The sequence below is a fragment of the Periplaneta americana genome, chromosome 16 (genome assembly GCF_040183065.1).
Source record: "Periplaneta americana isolate PAMFEO1 chromosome 16, P.americana_PAMFEO1_priV1, whole genome shotgun sequence".
Classification (NCBI taxonomy): Eukaryota; Metazoa; Arthropoda; class Insecta; order Blattodea; family Blattidae; genus Periplaneta; species Periplaneta americana.
In genome coordinates, this window is record NC_091132.1 from 42,815,717 (window position 1) to 42,833,380 (window position 17,664).

Genomic DNA, 17,664 nt, shown 5'->3' on the forward strand with positions numbered 1-17,664 from the left:
AATCCCGGTTGGGACAAGTTACCTGGTTGAGGTTTTTTCCTGGGTTTTCCCTCAACCCAATACGTGCAAATGCTGGGTAACTTTCGGTGCTGGACCCCGGACTCATTTCACCGGCATTATCACCTTCATTTCATTCAGACGCTAAATAACCTAGATGTTGATACAGCGTCGTAAAATAACCCAATAATATAAAATAAAAATATAATAGGTTGCGAAACTTACTGACTCTCCCGTAACACATGCTAGAGGCGCTAATGTAGAAACTGGTCTTGCTGCCGTCTGTTGGACGGTGGAGAACTTATTACATCTAGCAGCGCACCAAGTAGCGAAAACAAAAACTAATTACTCCATGCATTTAGCTGCGCACCTGGTGACGTAAATGTTAAACTGTGCAGAAAATATTCCTTTCCTCCCACCCTCATCGATATTCTCAACTAACCCAATTTAAAATAAAACATTTACATTTTTATTTATCACACCACTTACACTGAAAATTCTTACCGGAGCCAACAGGAAGATAAAAGAGACGATGTATTTTACACTACCCAATTAAAATATAACCAAACAGAGACAAAAATAAAGCAAAAGGTTAAATAATTGGGGTTGTATTCTTTGAGTATTTAGTGTACAGAGAAATGGAAAAATTGAGCAAGAACTGCTTAGTTCAATTTATTATATTACTATTACTTTACAATACATTCAACAACACTATTTTTACAACGTCCCTAAACATCACTGTTTAATATACACTGCTTATACACACACTTAGTATCACTTTATGTCCACTAATTAGCAAGTTTCTGGCTGCCATCTTGTCTTCTCGAGCAATGTCTGTTCGTCTCGAACGAACGGATAAATAGAGAACTTTGGGTAATCTACCCAACACGTAGTTCAATGTTCACCACCCACGACGTCGGGCACTGATCATCTTATTTGAATCCCCTTCCGTCAGATGGTGCTGATCGCAGTTTCGCATTCGATTATAATATAATTTTTATTATATTATTTATATTATAATATATTATATTCGTTCATACTTGTGCTATACGCTCACTAACGACACCTTCACCCTCAACTTCTCATAGCCTATTCTGCGAGCCGCGGCTGCAGCTTTATAATCTTGTTTTCAGGAGTGTTCTAGGAGGAGTGTAATCTCAAACTTTATCACCTCCATTTTATATTCTTTATATTAAAAATTGACGACTTCACGTGCTCACAATACACAATAATAACTGCAGCGTCCTGTAAATTGCAATACTTAACTAAAGGAAATAATTAAAATCTTACAAACGATCAAGCTTAAAAACCGATTTTACTTATGAGACGTTATGCTGGTTCCCACGCATAGAAGTGTAAAGCTTGCCGTGTGTTGAGCAGGAGGTGGAGCCATTCCTCGCGCAGTGCCACTCCTGCGGACGACGTCTGGTGAGCATCATGTCCGAGCTGAGGACGACGGAAGGACAGACTCAGATCACGCGGCGCCAACTGCACCACCAGCACCGGGCGCTCACCAGGGCCCTCATCGACACTGACTTGCAGCGCCTTCGCCGCGAGGGAAACGACACTCTGGTCAGACTGGAGGAGCGCGCCCAGTGGCTGCCGGCCAGCGAGGACGTCAGGTTAGTTCATCGCTTCACAGTATTCTCTAACAATATCATCTGTGATATACAGGATGTAACAAAAAGGTATGTCAAAACTTGAGGGAAATATTTCTCACTTGTAGAGAATGAAAATATGTTATATAAACATGCTTCCGGAAACTCTTTATTTCCATGTTAGAGTTCATTTTCTACAACTTCGCTTACATATTATGGGAAACACACAGGAGCATACCACATGAAACTCTGCGTTACAAGAAGTGTTCAAAATGTTCTTCATTAGCACGGATACATGCATCAACCCGCCAACGCATTGCATCCCGGAGATGCTTTATATATCCCTGGCAAACGTATTGTTTCGCAGCCTTCCACAATATGGGCGCGTAGACTCTCTACATCTTGCACCGGGGTTTCATAAACAAGATCTTTCAAATGCCCCCATAAGCAAAGGTCCGGAGAGCGTGGAGGCCAAGGAATTGGTCACCTCTCCTTATCACGGAACCTTTCATTTAGCAACCGACGTAGTCAGGCATTGAAGTGAGTCGCACGACCTTTGTACGTACAGTAGCAAATCAACACTGGTGGTGAACCTAGGAATTACGTCACGACCCCACTGTCAGTAATCGGACGTAACACTAAAACAGTCAGATTACAAGCTGTTTGTAAACAAGCTCTTATTTACAAGCTCTTGTTTGTAAACTAGGCAAGGACAAGAGCTCTAACTCGGAAATAAAGCGTTTGTGGACGCATGTTTATATAAGATATTTCCATGAGAAATATTCCCTAAAGTTTTGACATACCTTTTTGTTACACCCTGTATTATAACAGTGTTAGTATAACATTCTGTTTGAACGTGTAGCCAGAGGATCTGAAGAGTAATTTATTGTAGTACTTCATGTAACGTTCAGCGACAATTCGGAACGATGAAATGATGGCAGGATAATACTGGAGTAACTATTTATTGAAGTCAGAATTAGAAAGAGGAAAGAAAAACTCTGTGAAACTCTTCCCGCAGCCGATTTGATCAGTACAAATGTCATAGAATGTGCCTAGAATCGATTATTATTATTATTATTATTATTATTATTATTATTATTATTATTCACCATACCTTCCAGTGTATCTTTCAGTAGGCAGTTTCTTCTCAGCGAGTGACCCAACCAATTCCTTTTTCTCTTACTGATCAGTTTCAGCATCATTATTTCTTCACCCATTCTTTTCAACACAGCTTCGTTTCTTGTTCTGTATCAATTTCACATGCTCCATTCCTCTCCATATTCACATTTCAAATGTTTCTAGTCGCTTCTCTTCTTTAGTTCTTTCTCCAGAGGTCCTTAGTTCTTACTCCAGAGGTCCAACACAAATTCCATGAGACTTGGCCGGGGATCGAACATGAGCCGCCTAAATGGAATACGGCGCGCTAGTGCTTGAACCATAGTCGCGGATCATGACAGGCTTAGTTAAGAAATGTGCCGTCACGCGTTGTCCCAGTGCATGATTTGCTTGCTGTCACAACCTGCCAATTAATCACTCGTCGTCGTCGGTTTATGTCGGAGTCTTGCATCTCGCGTGCCAGCCGTCGGTCGGGCTGCGCACTGAACATATGTCTGCTCACAGACTTCATTGTAATAAATCTTAGGACTGCATTTTATTCGCATTTAAAAGCAATGGCAGTTGGTTCCAGAAAATTAAACACAGGTGCTCACTGCTGTCACTTGCAACACGCTGTAGTGAATTACATAGAGTGGAACTCTTGTGCGTTTTCGCGAACAAGGGAGTTATTGTTCTCTTGTAAGAAATACGAGCCCCGTTTCTTGACTACCCTCGTTATGAAGCCTGCTTTAATTTACCTTTCCGAGTCTGTTGTATTTTGTTATTACGTAATTTCCGGTACTTATTTCACACGAATTTCTAAACCCCTGGAATTAATTCAAACTACGCTAAACGTTGCTGTGGAAATTGCTGTGCCTAAACCCTTCTATTAATGAAATTAATATGTATAAACACGTCTGTTGCCTCTACTTAAAATATTAACTGGCTAGAGGAGTAACTGGCATTCATTCATTTAGTGGTCCACACCTGTGGAGTAACAGCGCGTCTGACCGCGAAACCAGGTGGCCCGGGTTCGATTCCCAGTCGGGGCAAGTTATCTGGTTGAGGTTTTTTCCGGAGTTTTTCCTCAACTCAATATGAGCAAATGCTGGGTAACTTTCGGTACTGGACCCCGGACTCATTTCACCGGCATTATCACCTTCATCTCATTCAGACGCTAAATAACCTAAGCTGTTGATAAAGCGTCGTAAAATAACCTACTGAAATAAAAAAAAGTCATTTAGTGTTCTGTCCAAGGACAGGTCTTTCACTGCAAACCCAGCTTTCTCCAACCTTTTCTATTTTCTGCCTTCCTCTCTGTCTCATCATATCCTCGTCTGTCCTTCGGTATCATATGTGATAGCTTAGAAATTTATTCATGTCATTCATTATGCGCTTATATAGATCCGTGGCCTGAGGTATCTTATTCTATACCATCTGCGCTTTCTGGTTGTCATTCGAGTTTCTTCTATTTACTTATCACTAGATGCTTCCAATTGATTGAATTTATCATTACGTCTAATCAGCAGCATGGCTCAGAAAAGCAAATATAATTGCCGATTTGTTATATTATGTTAAATGAAATAATATTAACTGTTGATACATTCTTTACATATTACCTATTCACGTAATAATAATAGAAACATTGTTTGGGTTCCCATACAGGCATACAACACTACATTGGCGATACCTTTGGTCACTAGAATGACGTTTCATAAATCACATTACTATAGTTTTCTATAATAAGTAGAATAAATAATATTGCATAAACCTGATGGCTGTTATTTCATGTTTGCATCATTTTCATATAATCAAAATATTCTTTACAATATAATACGTTTCACTAAAAAGTGACACTGATATGAAGAATAAAGGTAGGGGTAGTTACGAGCAAGTGGTGAGAAATGACGACAAACCAGCTCTACTAAAGTAGTTTGACAATACGTCCATTTTTATGTCATCGACTGAATTCAGTGTGGAACTAGTAGAAAACTATAACTGCTGGTCAAAAGAAGGATACTGTGCCCGTGTATTGCATAATACTCCAATAGATGGACAGGTTATAAAAAATTGTGGGCAGTAACAATTCGTATACTTAGTTAATGCCTAGAATAGGGAGTGTGTGTGAAACTGCCAATCAGATTTGATCACTGTATCCGTGTATTGTATAATACTCCAATAGATGACAGTTTAGTAAAAAACTGTGGGCAGAAACAATTCGTATACTAAAGTCAATGCCTGGATTAGGTAGTGTGTGTGAAACTACCAATCAGATTTGATCACTGTACCCATGTATTGTATAATACTCCAATAGAAGACAGTTTAGTAAAAAACTGTGGGCAGAAACAATTCGTATACTAAAGTCAATGCCTGGATTAGGTAGTGTGTGTGAAACTACCAATCAGATTTGATCACTGTACCCATGTATTGTATAATACTCCAATAGATGACAGTTTAGTAAAAAACTGTGGGCAGAAACAATTCGTATACTAAAGTCAATGCCTGGATTAGGTAGTGTGTGTGAAACTACCAATCAGATTTGATCACTGTACCCATGTATTGTATAATACTCCAATAGAAGACAGTTTAGTAAAAAATTGTGGGCAAAAAGAATTTGTATACTAAGTCAGTGCCTGGAATAGGGAGTGTGTGTGAAACTACCAATCAGATTTGGTTACTGTACCCGTGTATTGTATAATACTCCAATAGAGGATAGTTTAGTAAAAAAATGTGGGCAAAAAGAATTTGTATACTAAGTCAATGCCTGGAATAGGGAGTGTGTGTGAAACTACCAATCAGATTTGATCACTGTACCCGTGTATTGTATAATACTCCAATAGAAGACAGTTTAGTAAAAAATTGTGGGCAGAACCAATTCATATAGCCTAAACCAATGGCTGGTATAGGAAGTGTGTGAAACTGTCAATCAAATTTGATCACTGTACCCGCACCTGGATACGGTCGAGATGGATTAGGTAGCTTGAAACGGTATAGGCTTTGGTTTAGGACTGGGTTCATCTGTATAGCCACACTGTTACTATATGTACAGGGTGACTCAAAATCTCTACGAGAAATTCTGAGGGGTGATAGGTCTAACAATAAGGAACCCTTTTTGTTAAACAATCTATATCTTTTGGCGCGTCGTTTTGAAGTTACCGTTGAAAATATTTTTACGCGGGCGGACGTCAATGTATGAGGGAAGACTGTCATCCCCTCCTGCCTTCCACCTTCGCCGTCCTTGTTTGAGAAAGGGGAATACGGCCGGTCTCCTAGGTAGAAGAAACACGTTACTCGCAATGACCGGCAACTTTTTTCTTGCCGGTATTGCATCACCCTGCCAGTGCACACCCCACACTTAGTTCAATTTAAACCCGCAAGGCCACACATGGCCTCACATGGGTGAATGATAAAGAACCCACCATTAGAAAAGAAATGCTTCACAGCTCCGAAATAATACAAGTAAAGAGAGATAAATGTATCACTACAATACTTACGAGAAAAAAGTTACTAATGTATTCTGGGAAATTTTATTTTTTTTTATTTTTTTAATGGTTATGCATAAATGATTCGCACTATTAAATTCCCCTCATTTTATATCATACAGTTGTCCTGTGATGGCGTTAATCCCTGCCATAATTGTGATGATGATGATGATGATGATGATGATAATAATAATAATAATAATAATAATAATAATAATAATAATAATAATAATAATCTTCACTGGTTAGGCCATTGGCTTGTTCGTACCCTAGCAGTGATAAAAAATATTTCTTTTCTCAGTTAAAAACTCTAGACTTATTGTTTTCTTGGTCAAGCGACATACATTCTTTGGAATATGTATTATATGTCCTTCACGTATTCTATCACACCTGGTTAATATGTTTCGACCTGTAATGGATCTTCTTCAGAACTGGTTGTTGCTGGTCTTGGCCCCATTTGTTTTGTTTCCCGTGGGGGTGTGTTTGTGTAGTGTAATGTGGAGTCAAAGAGAGTGTGTGTTCTGAAAGCAACAGTCAGTTCTGAAGAAAACCCATAACAGGTTCAAACATGTAACCAGGTACGATAGAATTTAACACGTGAAAGACATATAATACATATTCCGAAGTGATATTGTGTTAAAAGTTGTGTAATCAAGATGTATACATTGTTTATTCTAGCTTTTCAGGTATAAACCGAGGTTTACTTGTTTTCAGGTCTGATGTGAGTTAATTCGTTGGCCATATAAAACCATGTATTTATATATTCACCGATTTCATAATCAGTTAAGAAATCGTGAAGATTAAACGATATTATTCCTATCGCTTTATTTAATAATGAAAACTTTTATTGAAATTTTTATCGGTAAAGAAAACAGGTCAATTCTCGTTATAAAGATGATTTTTATTATGATTTTCCATAACGTGGCTACCGATGCCACGATAAAAAGTGGCTATTTGAGTTTTTCAATTGTGTGGAGGACGGATTGATGCGGTTTCATTGATTGCTACGGAAGTGGGTGTTAATGGAAAATAATATTTTCCAAACCCTTTTATCTACCCCAGTCATAAGCCACAAGTTACTCTTGTGTATCCCTGGAAATGAAATCGAGCCTCACAATATTGTGGTTGATTTGCGATACGCAGCTTTTCAGATAACATACCCGTAAAATATTCAGTGATATGAATCGACCCATCGCCCTTCTGTGTACTTATTGGCTTCAACGTTGGACTAGAATTTCAATCTGAGCGATGAATACGATTACAAATAATTTATGACGTAGGTTAGTCGTGATGGCTGTTTATCTCGATAAGCGCGACAAAATTACATTCTCTAGATGTTACAGTTATTGTCACTCACTTCTTACGAATAAATAACAATGAACGTCATGGTGACTTTCATACCGACACAAATATAGCAAACTTGTACCGAACAAATAAAAAAAAAAAAAAAAAAACATTAATTAACTGAAAGTAACATTCAGTGACTTTTCCATCGCTATTGCTCAACTGACATTCTGCTGCCTTACGTTTACAAAAGAACATTAATCAGTTATTGCAAAACTATAGTACTCTATACAACATGAAATATTTGTTACATTATGTATGTTGCAATTCTGATGTATATAAAATTCACTAAGATACATTGTTTAAATACAATGTGATAATTATATTGCAATGATACAGCGATAGTGAAATGGGCATAGTGATAGAGGCCAATTTACTGACTGACTGACTTCACTTGCTGACTTAAGTACCACATTGACCTGTGATTGACTTAACCCACTGACTGAATGGATATCTTACCTAAGTACAATATTGGCCTGTGATTGACTTAACCTACTGACTGAATGGATATCTTACCTAATTACCACATTGGCCTGTGATTGACTTATCCACTGACTGAATTAATATCTTATTTAAGTACTAAATTGGTCTGTGAGTGACAACCCACTGACTGAATGTATATCTTACTTAAATACTAAATTAGTCTGTGAGTGACTTAACCCACTGACTGAATGGATATCTTACTTAAGTACCACATTGACCTGTGATTGACTTAACCCACTGACTGAATGGATATCTTACTCGAGTACCACATTGACTTGTGATTGAGTTAATCCACTGACTGAATGGATATCTTACTTAAGTACCACATTGACCTGTGATTGACTTAACCCACTGACTGAATGGATATCTTACTTAAGTACCACATTGACCTGTGATTGACTTAACCCACTGACTGAATGGATATCTTACTCGAGTACCACATTGACTTGTGATTGAGTTAATCCACTGACTGAATGGATATCTTACTTAAGTACCACATTGACCTGTGATTGACTTAACCCACTGACTGAATGGATATCTTACTTAAGTACCACATTGACCTGTGATTGACTTAACCCACTGACTGAATGGATATCTTACTCGAGTACCACATTGACTTGTGATTGAATTAATCCACTGACTGAATGGATATCTTACTTAAGTACCACATTGACCTGTGATTGAGTTAATCCACTGACTGAATGGATATCTTACTTAAGTACCACATTGACCTGTGATTGACTTAATCCACTGACTGAATGGATATCTTACTTAAGTACCACATTGACCTGTGATTGACTTAACCCACTGACTGAATGGATATCTTACTTAAGTACCACATTGACCTGTGATTGACTTAATCCACTGACTGAATGGATATCTTACTTAAGCACCACATTGACTTGTGATTAACTTAACTGACCGAATGAATGGATAACTGACTTAAGCACATGACCTGTGATTGATTTAACCTGTCGTAAGTACCACATTGATCTGTGTTTGGTTGGTTGGATCACTGGTTGAGAAGAAACTGCCTTGTGAAAGATGCACTGGAAGGACTGGTGAACGGGAGAAGAGTTCTGGACGGATGAAGATATGAAATGATAGACGACATTAAGATACTTACTGTATATGGATCATATGCGGAGACTAAGAACGCAGAAAATAGGAAAGACTGGAGAATGCTGGATTTGCAGTGAAAGACCTGCCCTTGGGCAGAACACCAGGAATGAATGAATGTATTACATTATATTATGTGGAGACTACATCACTGTAATGAAGTACGCAACTTTAAATTGCAGGGTGTTTGCTGAGCGAGCGCGGCGGCTCTTCATGGAAGTGGACCGTGCAGCCCGTCGACTGGAGCAGTTATCGGAAGGACGACGAGAACGACTTCGAGATCTGGCCAGAGTTCGAGCCCTGGAGGACGAGACAGCCCAGGTCAGTGAGTCGCTTTTTATACTGTGTGCATGTTCACAGCTACGTGTGGCTCAAGCGAGTGTCTACATCAATTATTCAGCTTGGACGTGTTTATGTATCGTGCGCTCTGCTCAAAAAGGCTATTACTTTTATTATAAGTTGATCTTCTTGCTGTTAGGTACCAAACTAATATAATTTTGCAGAAGAGAGATTATAAATCGTTGTAGTTCTTTAAAAATAACATTTCGCATTCATAATTCTACCACTTAGAAATTTAGTATTCCACTTCCGGTGTTGAAAAAATTGTAGAAAACAAATTATTTGATTTCCGATAGGTATAAGTAGTTATACAGACACGAAGGAACTTGAAAACTGAGTTTAAAGTTACAAGAGATAGAAGGGTATCAAAGTGAGATACGATTTTAAAGTTAATAAACAATTTTCGTGTTGATGACAACGTTGTGTTATTATTTCGTGTCAGTATTGTACGTACTATTTGAACGCCGGAGAGCACTGAACGTTTGCGAAATGCAATAACAGGGAATTCAGCCCGATCGGAATTTTTTGAGATAGTCACCGCTCTTGGTTTAGCAAAACATCTCCTCATAAAATGTCCGTTATTTTTTATCTAAAAATGTGCCATTAAATTACAGAGCACAGCAAGTGAATTCATAATAATATTGAATTCGTCAATCACAAAGTTCTCATTTCACAGCCTGAGGAAACAGACACGTCTGTGGTCAACTTGTGAAATGGGGATCATTTAAAACAAATTACTTACCGGTACTAAAAGTAAACAATATAAGTTAATTGCACATAACAGAGTTTATTTTAATCATAATATACTTTGCTTTGTATGCATTACCATGACCTTACAGAAATACTTTGAGAATGCCCTCACGCTCTGACCAACCTTATACGTATAATAAAATATTTCGTAATATCTCGAATATTGAATCCTTGTCATCAAGCGAAAGATAAAGTAATAGAGGATTTAAGGAAATCCTAATGATTGCTTAAGATCTTTGTATTCAAATAAAATAATAAAATGCAGTATGTACAATAATCCACTTTCTTTAATACCGTAGAGTATTTTATTTGATATTCATACATTAGGCCAACTTACAGTCTGGAAGTAATATAAATATGATTTCAACATCTCATTCCTTGGATAGAGTACGACAAAAAATTGTAACACCATATTAGTCCCAAATGAATACTTTCCTTAGAAAAAAATAATTTTCCCTTAAATCTTAACACTGATTTACTCCATGATGAAGAATGGGTGGAGCGGAGAAAAATTATCTCCGGCACTGGGACTCGAACCTGGATTTTCAGCTCTACGTGCTGACGCTTTACCCACTAAGCCACACCGGATTCCAGTTCCGATGCCGGATTGAATTCTCTCAGTTTAAGTTCCACCTCTCAGTTTCCCTTTAGTGGCCAACCCTCTTGCACTGCGTCACAGATGTGTGACAGTGGCACAATGTCCAACGCACTATCTACAGAAGTGCACTCATTACGAGTGACTAAGTGGCCGGGATCTGACGGAATGAGCGCCGTCTTAAATCACTAAGTGATTATTTACGAATATCATAGTATTGTGATATACCGACTAAACCACACCGGATTCCAGTTCCGATGCCGGATTGAATTCTTCCACTAAAGGGAAACTAAGAGGTGAAACTTAAACTGAGAGGATTCAATCCGCCATCGGAACTGGAATCCGGTGTGGCTTATTGGATAAAGCGTCAGCACGTAGAGCTGAAAACCCGGGTTTGAGTCCCGGTGCCGGAAAGAATTTTTCTCCGCTCCACCCATCCTTCATCATATGATAACGCGGAATTCCTGCATGGAAATAACATATGTACTTCGGTGTATTACAATAAAGCTGTCTCTATTGAAAGACAAATTTGTTCAGGAGATTAATGTGTATGTATTGAAAAACTGTGTTAATCTATGAACGGTAAGAAACGTTATTGCGTAGAAGTAATTTTTACTATAATATTTATGGAAGTACGGAAATATTTCTTTATGTTAGTGTGATAGTTAGGTACTCGTAAATAATATTTAAAATCCTCTTTGTCGGAATTCATTGTCTGGTACAATGTTTACAACACCTAAACTTGACATGCTTCTTTCAGAAACCAGCTTCAAAGAAGAACGCGTTGCTTGTGTTTTGCATGTTATCTCGCATCTTATTTATCTCTTGTACACATCTCAGAATGCTTTATTACATCATGTCGTCCGTATAATGTAAGCAATTTTACCGGTTGTGAGTTTACGGCAATATCTACTATAAAATTAGTTCGCCGATACTGCCATTGGCATGGATTGCTCTTATGCTTTGTTTGACAGTGTGAAGAATGTTGCAAATATAGATTGAGCTATTGCTGAACAAAGGGAAATAAATCATTGATTTATAAAACAACTTGTGTGAGTTTTGACTAGTATAGCAGATGAATCTGGTGCATGGGCGTTCCGTCTTGACGGCGCGGCGGCAGAACATGTTCGGAAGCTCAAAGAGCTGCTGCATCCGCCTCCTCGAAATGACATAATCAAGCTCTTGTATTCAGTGGCGAGAGTTCGTGACACGACGGGGACAGAATTGTAATCAGCCTCTATAATTAATACATTGGCCCTACTTTCCCTCTCAAAGCGGAGAATCTACAGGGAGTTACATGTAAATATTTGCTGTTAGGAATCGGAAAAACTAGGATCCTTTTGTTGCCATGAACTCTGTATGTTAATGTGTCTATATGTCGGCGGCAACAAAGCTATGTTAGTATTTAGAGGCAAATTCGGCATTTTAATTTTGTCCTTTAAATGTGCAGAAATTTCATCAGAACAAGAGTGAGACTAGTGGCCAACAGGCTCGGAGCTCACATATTTAGTTTCTTACAGCCCCCAACCCCTCGCAAGGACGCGTTTTGCGTACCTTTTAAATTTGTCTTCCCAATTCTCCTCTCTTTTTCGATTTTTCGATCAGAACAAATGTTACATTGCAAAATTCGTTTGCAGAACGAAAAATTACATTTGTTCGGATAAAATTTCTGCATATTTACAAGAAAACAAAAATTATTTCAGTCATTTATTGTCCTAATACACTGCTCTCTTAAATTGATTGAGCATATTGGGAATTCAATTAATGTCTTTCCCAAAACACGCTATAAAATTTATTTTATTTATTTATTTAATGCTAGTAAATTACAAATGAATATGATATGATATGATATTTTATTTATTTTAGTAGGTTATTTTACGACGCTTTATCAACAGCTTAGGTTATTTAGCGTCTGAATGACATGAAGGTGATAATGCCGGTGAAATGAGTCCGGGATCCAACACCGAAAGTTACCCAGCATTTGCTCATATTGGGTTGAGGGAAAACCCTAGAAAAAACCTCAACTAGGTAACTTGTCCCGACTGGGAATCGAACATGGTTTCGCGGCTAGACGCGCTAACCGTTACTCCACAAGTGTGGACAAATATATGATATGATATGATATGATATGATTGATCTGATATGATATGATATGATATGATATGATATGATATGATATGATATGATGTGATATATGATATGATTGATCTGATATGATATGATATGATATGATATGATATGATATGATATGGTATGGTATGGTATGATATGATATGATATGATATGATATGATATGATATGATGTGATATATGATATGATTGATCTGATATGATATGATATGATATGATATGATATGATATGATATGGTATGGTATGGTATGGTATGATATGATATGATGTGATATATGATATGATTGATCTGATATGATATGATATGAATGATATTATATAAGATATGATATGATATGATATGATATGATATGATATGATATGATATGATATGATATGATATGGTATGGTATGGTATGATATGATATGATATGATATGATATGATATGATATGATATGATATGATATGATATGATATGATATGATATGATATGATATGATATGATATGATATGATATGATATGATATGATATGATATGATATGATATGATATGATATGATATGATATGATATGAATGATATTATATATGATATGATATGATATGATATGATATGATATGATATGATATGGTATGGTATGATATGATATGATATGATATAATGTTCTTCACCTGACATAATTAGGAACATTAAATCCAGACGTTTTAGATGGGCAGGGCATGTAGCACGTATGGGCGAATCCAGAATTGCATATAGAGTGTTAGTTGGGAGGCCGGAGGGAAAAAGACCTTTGGGGAGGCCGAGACGTAGATGGGAAGATAATATTAAAATGAATTTGAGGGAGGTGGGATATGATGGTAGAGACTGGATTAATCTTGCTCAGGATAGGGACCAATGGCGGGCTTATGTGAGGGCGGCAATGAACCTCCGGGTTCCTTAAAAGCCAGTAAGTAAGTATATGGTATGATATGATGTGATGTGATATGATATGATATGATATATGATATGATATGATATGATACGATATGATATATGATATGATATGATATGATACGATATGATATATGATATGATATGATATGATATGATATGATATGATATGATATGATATGATATATGATATGATATATAATACAATACAATACAAACTATTCTACTCCCGAATGAATAAGACTCGTGCTCAGGAGGGGATTCCAATACAAACAAAATAAAATTGAGAGTGAATAAGTTATACAGATTAAAAAGTGTTAAATATCTTTATACCCAAGCTGTAAATCCGATACATTTTTTTTTTTTTACTTTATAATTAATTTGGAGAAGCTTAGTGGTTAAAATATAATTAGAATAAAATTTGTTTAATAATCTAGGACCTTGACTCATGCTATGGTAAAAAGCTGTACTGGTTTTACATATAGGTTCAAATAAACGCAGAAAATTCATATTTTTAGTTCTATATTTATGTATATACATTTAAAAGTTATTATGATTTTTGTCAAAATATTTTAAGAAAATAAAATAATAAATTTGTTTAATGTTTAACTTTGAAATGTTTAAACAACAGTTCAGTTGAGTAATATTTCTGCTTTTTTAAACAAATTTTAATACTTTTTCCTGTAGTAAAATTAACGGTTAAAGGTTGGATTTATAAGTTGCACCCCGTCCTGTAATACCAGTCATAAATTGTACGTCAATAGTTAGTCGACAAAATGTCTTAGAATGACAAACTAGTATTTTTTGCGCAATTTTTTACAAATATAATGAATATGAATATTCCATTTTAAATTATTATCAGTAATTATACCTAAGTATTTAACCTCATTAACTTCATTAATAATTGAACAATTGCAATTTATATCAGAATAGTCAAAATTATGCATTTTAAGTCGGCCTGGTTGGCACAGTCGGTATAGCGCTGGTCTTCTATGCCTGAAGTGGCGGGTTCGATCCCGGGCTAGGTCGATGGCATTTAAGTGTGCTTAAATGCGACAGGCTCATGTCAGTAGATTTACTGGCATGTAAAAGAACTCATGTGGGACAAAATTCCGGCACACCGGCGACACTGATGTAACCTTGGCAGTTGCGAGCGTCGTTAAATAAAACGTAACATTTTTTTATGCATTTTAATTTTTATTGTAGTTCAAATTTGTTTATTACCTTTATTATTTAAATAAAATTGGATAGCTATTGCTTTATCTTCATTAATTACAAGAGAACTTAAATCGCACCTTTTTTATTAATTTTGAGCCACAATTTACATTATAATAAGCATCACAAATGTTTAATATAAAACAATTTTTGTCGCGAAAAGGAAGCAAAAACAAGGAAAATTGTATTAAACTTTTTTGTTTGAAATATTTCAAAGAATAACCCCCCCCCCCCCTGAAATTAATGACTTTACTTACGGTTCACTCTGTATAAACTTCATACAGCCAGACCTATAACTGTTACTAGTGCATTCAAAAGATTTGAAAACAATACCGGGAATTGTATTTCTTAAGGTTTTCGGTTATCCAGTAATTGGCATTAAATCCATTTTACACTTGCTATTAACACGGTTCCTACTTTTAGCTGATTGAGCATCATCGTTTTCCTTGTCTAATTTTAGAACGCGTGGAGATCAACTTTCTAAAGATAAATTATTTTTAACAAGCTTTATATGACCGTTTATATTTAATTACGTGTTTTTGATGTATGAATGATGATTTGAGAATGCGTGACCTACCGTTAGTTTGACATAAGTGAAAGTAAATTACAGGCTTCAAATGTAGAAGTAAATTAACAGGAGTTCGTTAACGGTAAAAATTGTACTAGAACCAGTATTGTTTTACTCCCAACAAAACTCTTCCTTGAAATTTTTTCTTCGTATTCCTTCTTAAACAGTAAATTTTGTGTGTGGGGAAATGGGAAATTAGTCAGCTGTTCTCTTTTTTTTACTCTGTACTGTGTAAGAAGAAATAGCATCGTATTTACTAACACACTCTTGATATATCTCATTTATAAACAGCCCTATATTTTCTACGAGAAATCTGAACCGTGCTTCCGGAGATTAAAAATCCTCCTGCAAATCAATCGTGCTCCTTCTCTGCCCTCGTATCGACGTCAAAGAGGTTTCCATGCATGCGGAAAGGTACAGGATTAGCTATAGGCTTATTCTCCTCCTTGTCTGAAATGAACAAGTGTGGTTCCGATAGCTTTGATTATTGCAAAGTTGCTTATGTGTGCTTCAAGATATGAAAGCTGCAGTACTATGAAGACGTTCCCCTACAAATTAATGTTATTAACAGATAGCGTATTTTCATGAAAAGTTACACCATGTACCCACATCAGCGGTCATCAGCACAGAGCACCCTGGAGCTAGCGTCTCTTATCCGCGGAGAACACACTGCACTATGGTGCACTCTTAGCTGCTAGCGGGTATACTCTCTACCTCTTCTTGCTGCACGAGGGGCAGACGGGACGGCTCCGCTTACCCTGTACCCATTTCAGCGAGTGCTGACGACCACTGACCTACATCATTGGTTTTTATTTATTCTTTCAGGAAAAAATGGGGTTAAAATCTAAAATCCTAGGTCAAATTCTTATTAAATGCTACGACATGTTGGAATTTATTCATGAAAAATAATTCGTAATGTGTTATCAAACACAAACGTCACAGAAACTGTCCAGTATAATCTCGTGTTTTTTCATAACGAGTCGCTTTATTTCTAAATTCTGATGAGTCCAAAGGGGGATCGATATATATATATATATATATAATTTGAACTGATAATGGAAATTACGGGAAAACGGCTGAACGGGTTTTAATGAGTGTCCCGTCATTTTTAAGCTTGACATCCAAGGATTTTCAGAAAAATAGTAACTTTCAGTGAAGCGTTAGTTTTCCTATATAATTTTTATATTTTCCAAAATCCATCTTTCGTCAGTTTTGAGAACTAATTTCATTTCAGAATAAAACAAAACACACACTACAATAAACAATAGGCTATTACACGAAGGCCATGACCTGCAGGATTGCTAACATTATTTAGAGTTCAAATTCAATTGGTTATCAAAAACTTCAAGACTTACTAAACATAATTTACAGGTCTGATTCTGCGGTGTGTAATTTTCTGAGTACAGCTGTGTATTGGATATTAAAATCTACAAAACTTGAGGTGGTTTGATGACATTACTACCATTAGAAATGAAATATTATTATAGTTAATGCCATGATGTGACTATTTTTCATTAATTATACATATTAATGCTATATTGTTGAAATGAAAATGAAACGTTTTGAAGTTATGTAAGTGGATGTAGAAATATCTTAAATTAGATCTTCATTTCTATAATTTACTGAGTGGCGGCTATTATATATAACTACAAAACTTGGTTGGGTCTTTTTCATACACTTAATGGCGGTGTGGTGTACTTATATGCGTCATTCTCTTCAGTATTGGCTCGAGAGAGCGCAAAAATTACAGATCCTAAGGAAAGGTATTACTTACTAATAAAAGAAGAGGCCTACAGAATTTTGTAGTCTGCCGATCATTTCAGCAAGATCTCAAGCTCTACATGCAGCAGCTATACCAAGATGCTACGTCTATTGTTCAAAAGCATAGAAAACCTGACTTTTTGTAACTTTCGCGTACAATCCTTAATGACCTGAAATAGCTATTGCTTTATTCCCACATGAAAAAAACCACTGATCGTTCTGACATTGTTACTTGCGTTTTCGTGCTGAAAGTCAAAAACTGAAGGTGGAAAGGTTCA

The 17,664-nt window shown here is 36.5% G+C and overlaps 1 protein-coding gene across 1 annotated transcript in view; it reads left to right on the forward strand.

Annotated features, from left to right (window-relative positions):
• The window catches only part of LOC138716143 (puratrophin-1-like), a 1,133,117-nt gene that overhangs the window by 574,239 nt on the left and 541,214 nt on the right, over positions 1-17,664 (forward strand). Inside the window, exons 8-9 of the mRNA XM_069848962.1 lie at positions 1,378-1,619; positions 9,301-9,439. Coding sequence (XP_069705063.1) covers positions 1,378-1,619; positions 9,301-9,439 — 381 coding nt within the window. The remainder of the gene's footprint in view (positions 1-1,377; positions 1,620-9,300; positions 9,440-17,664) is intronic.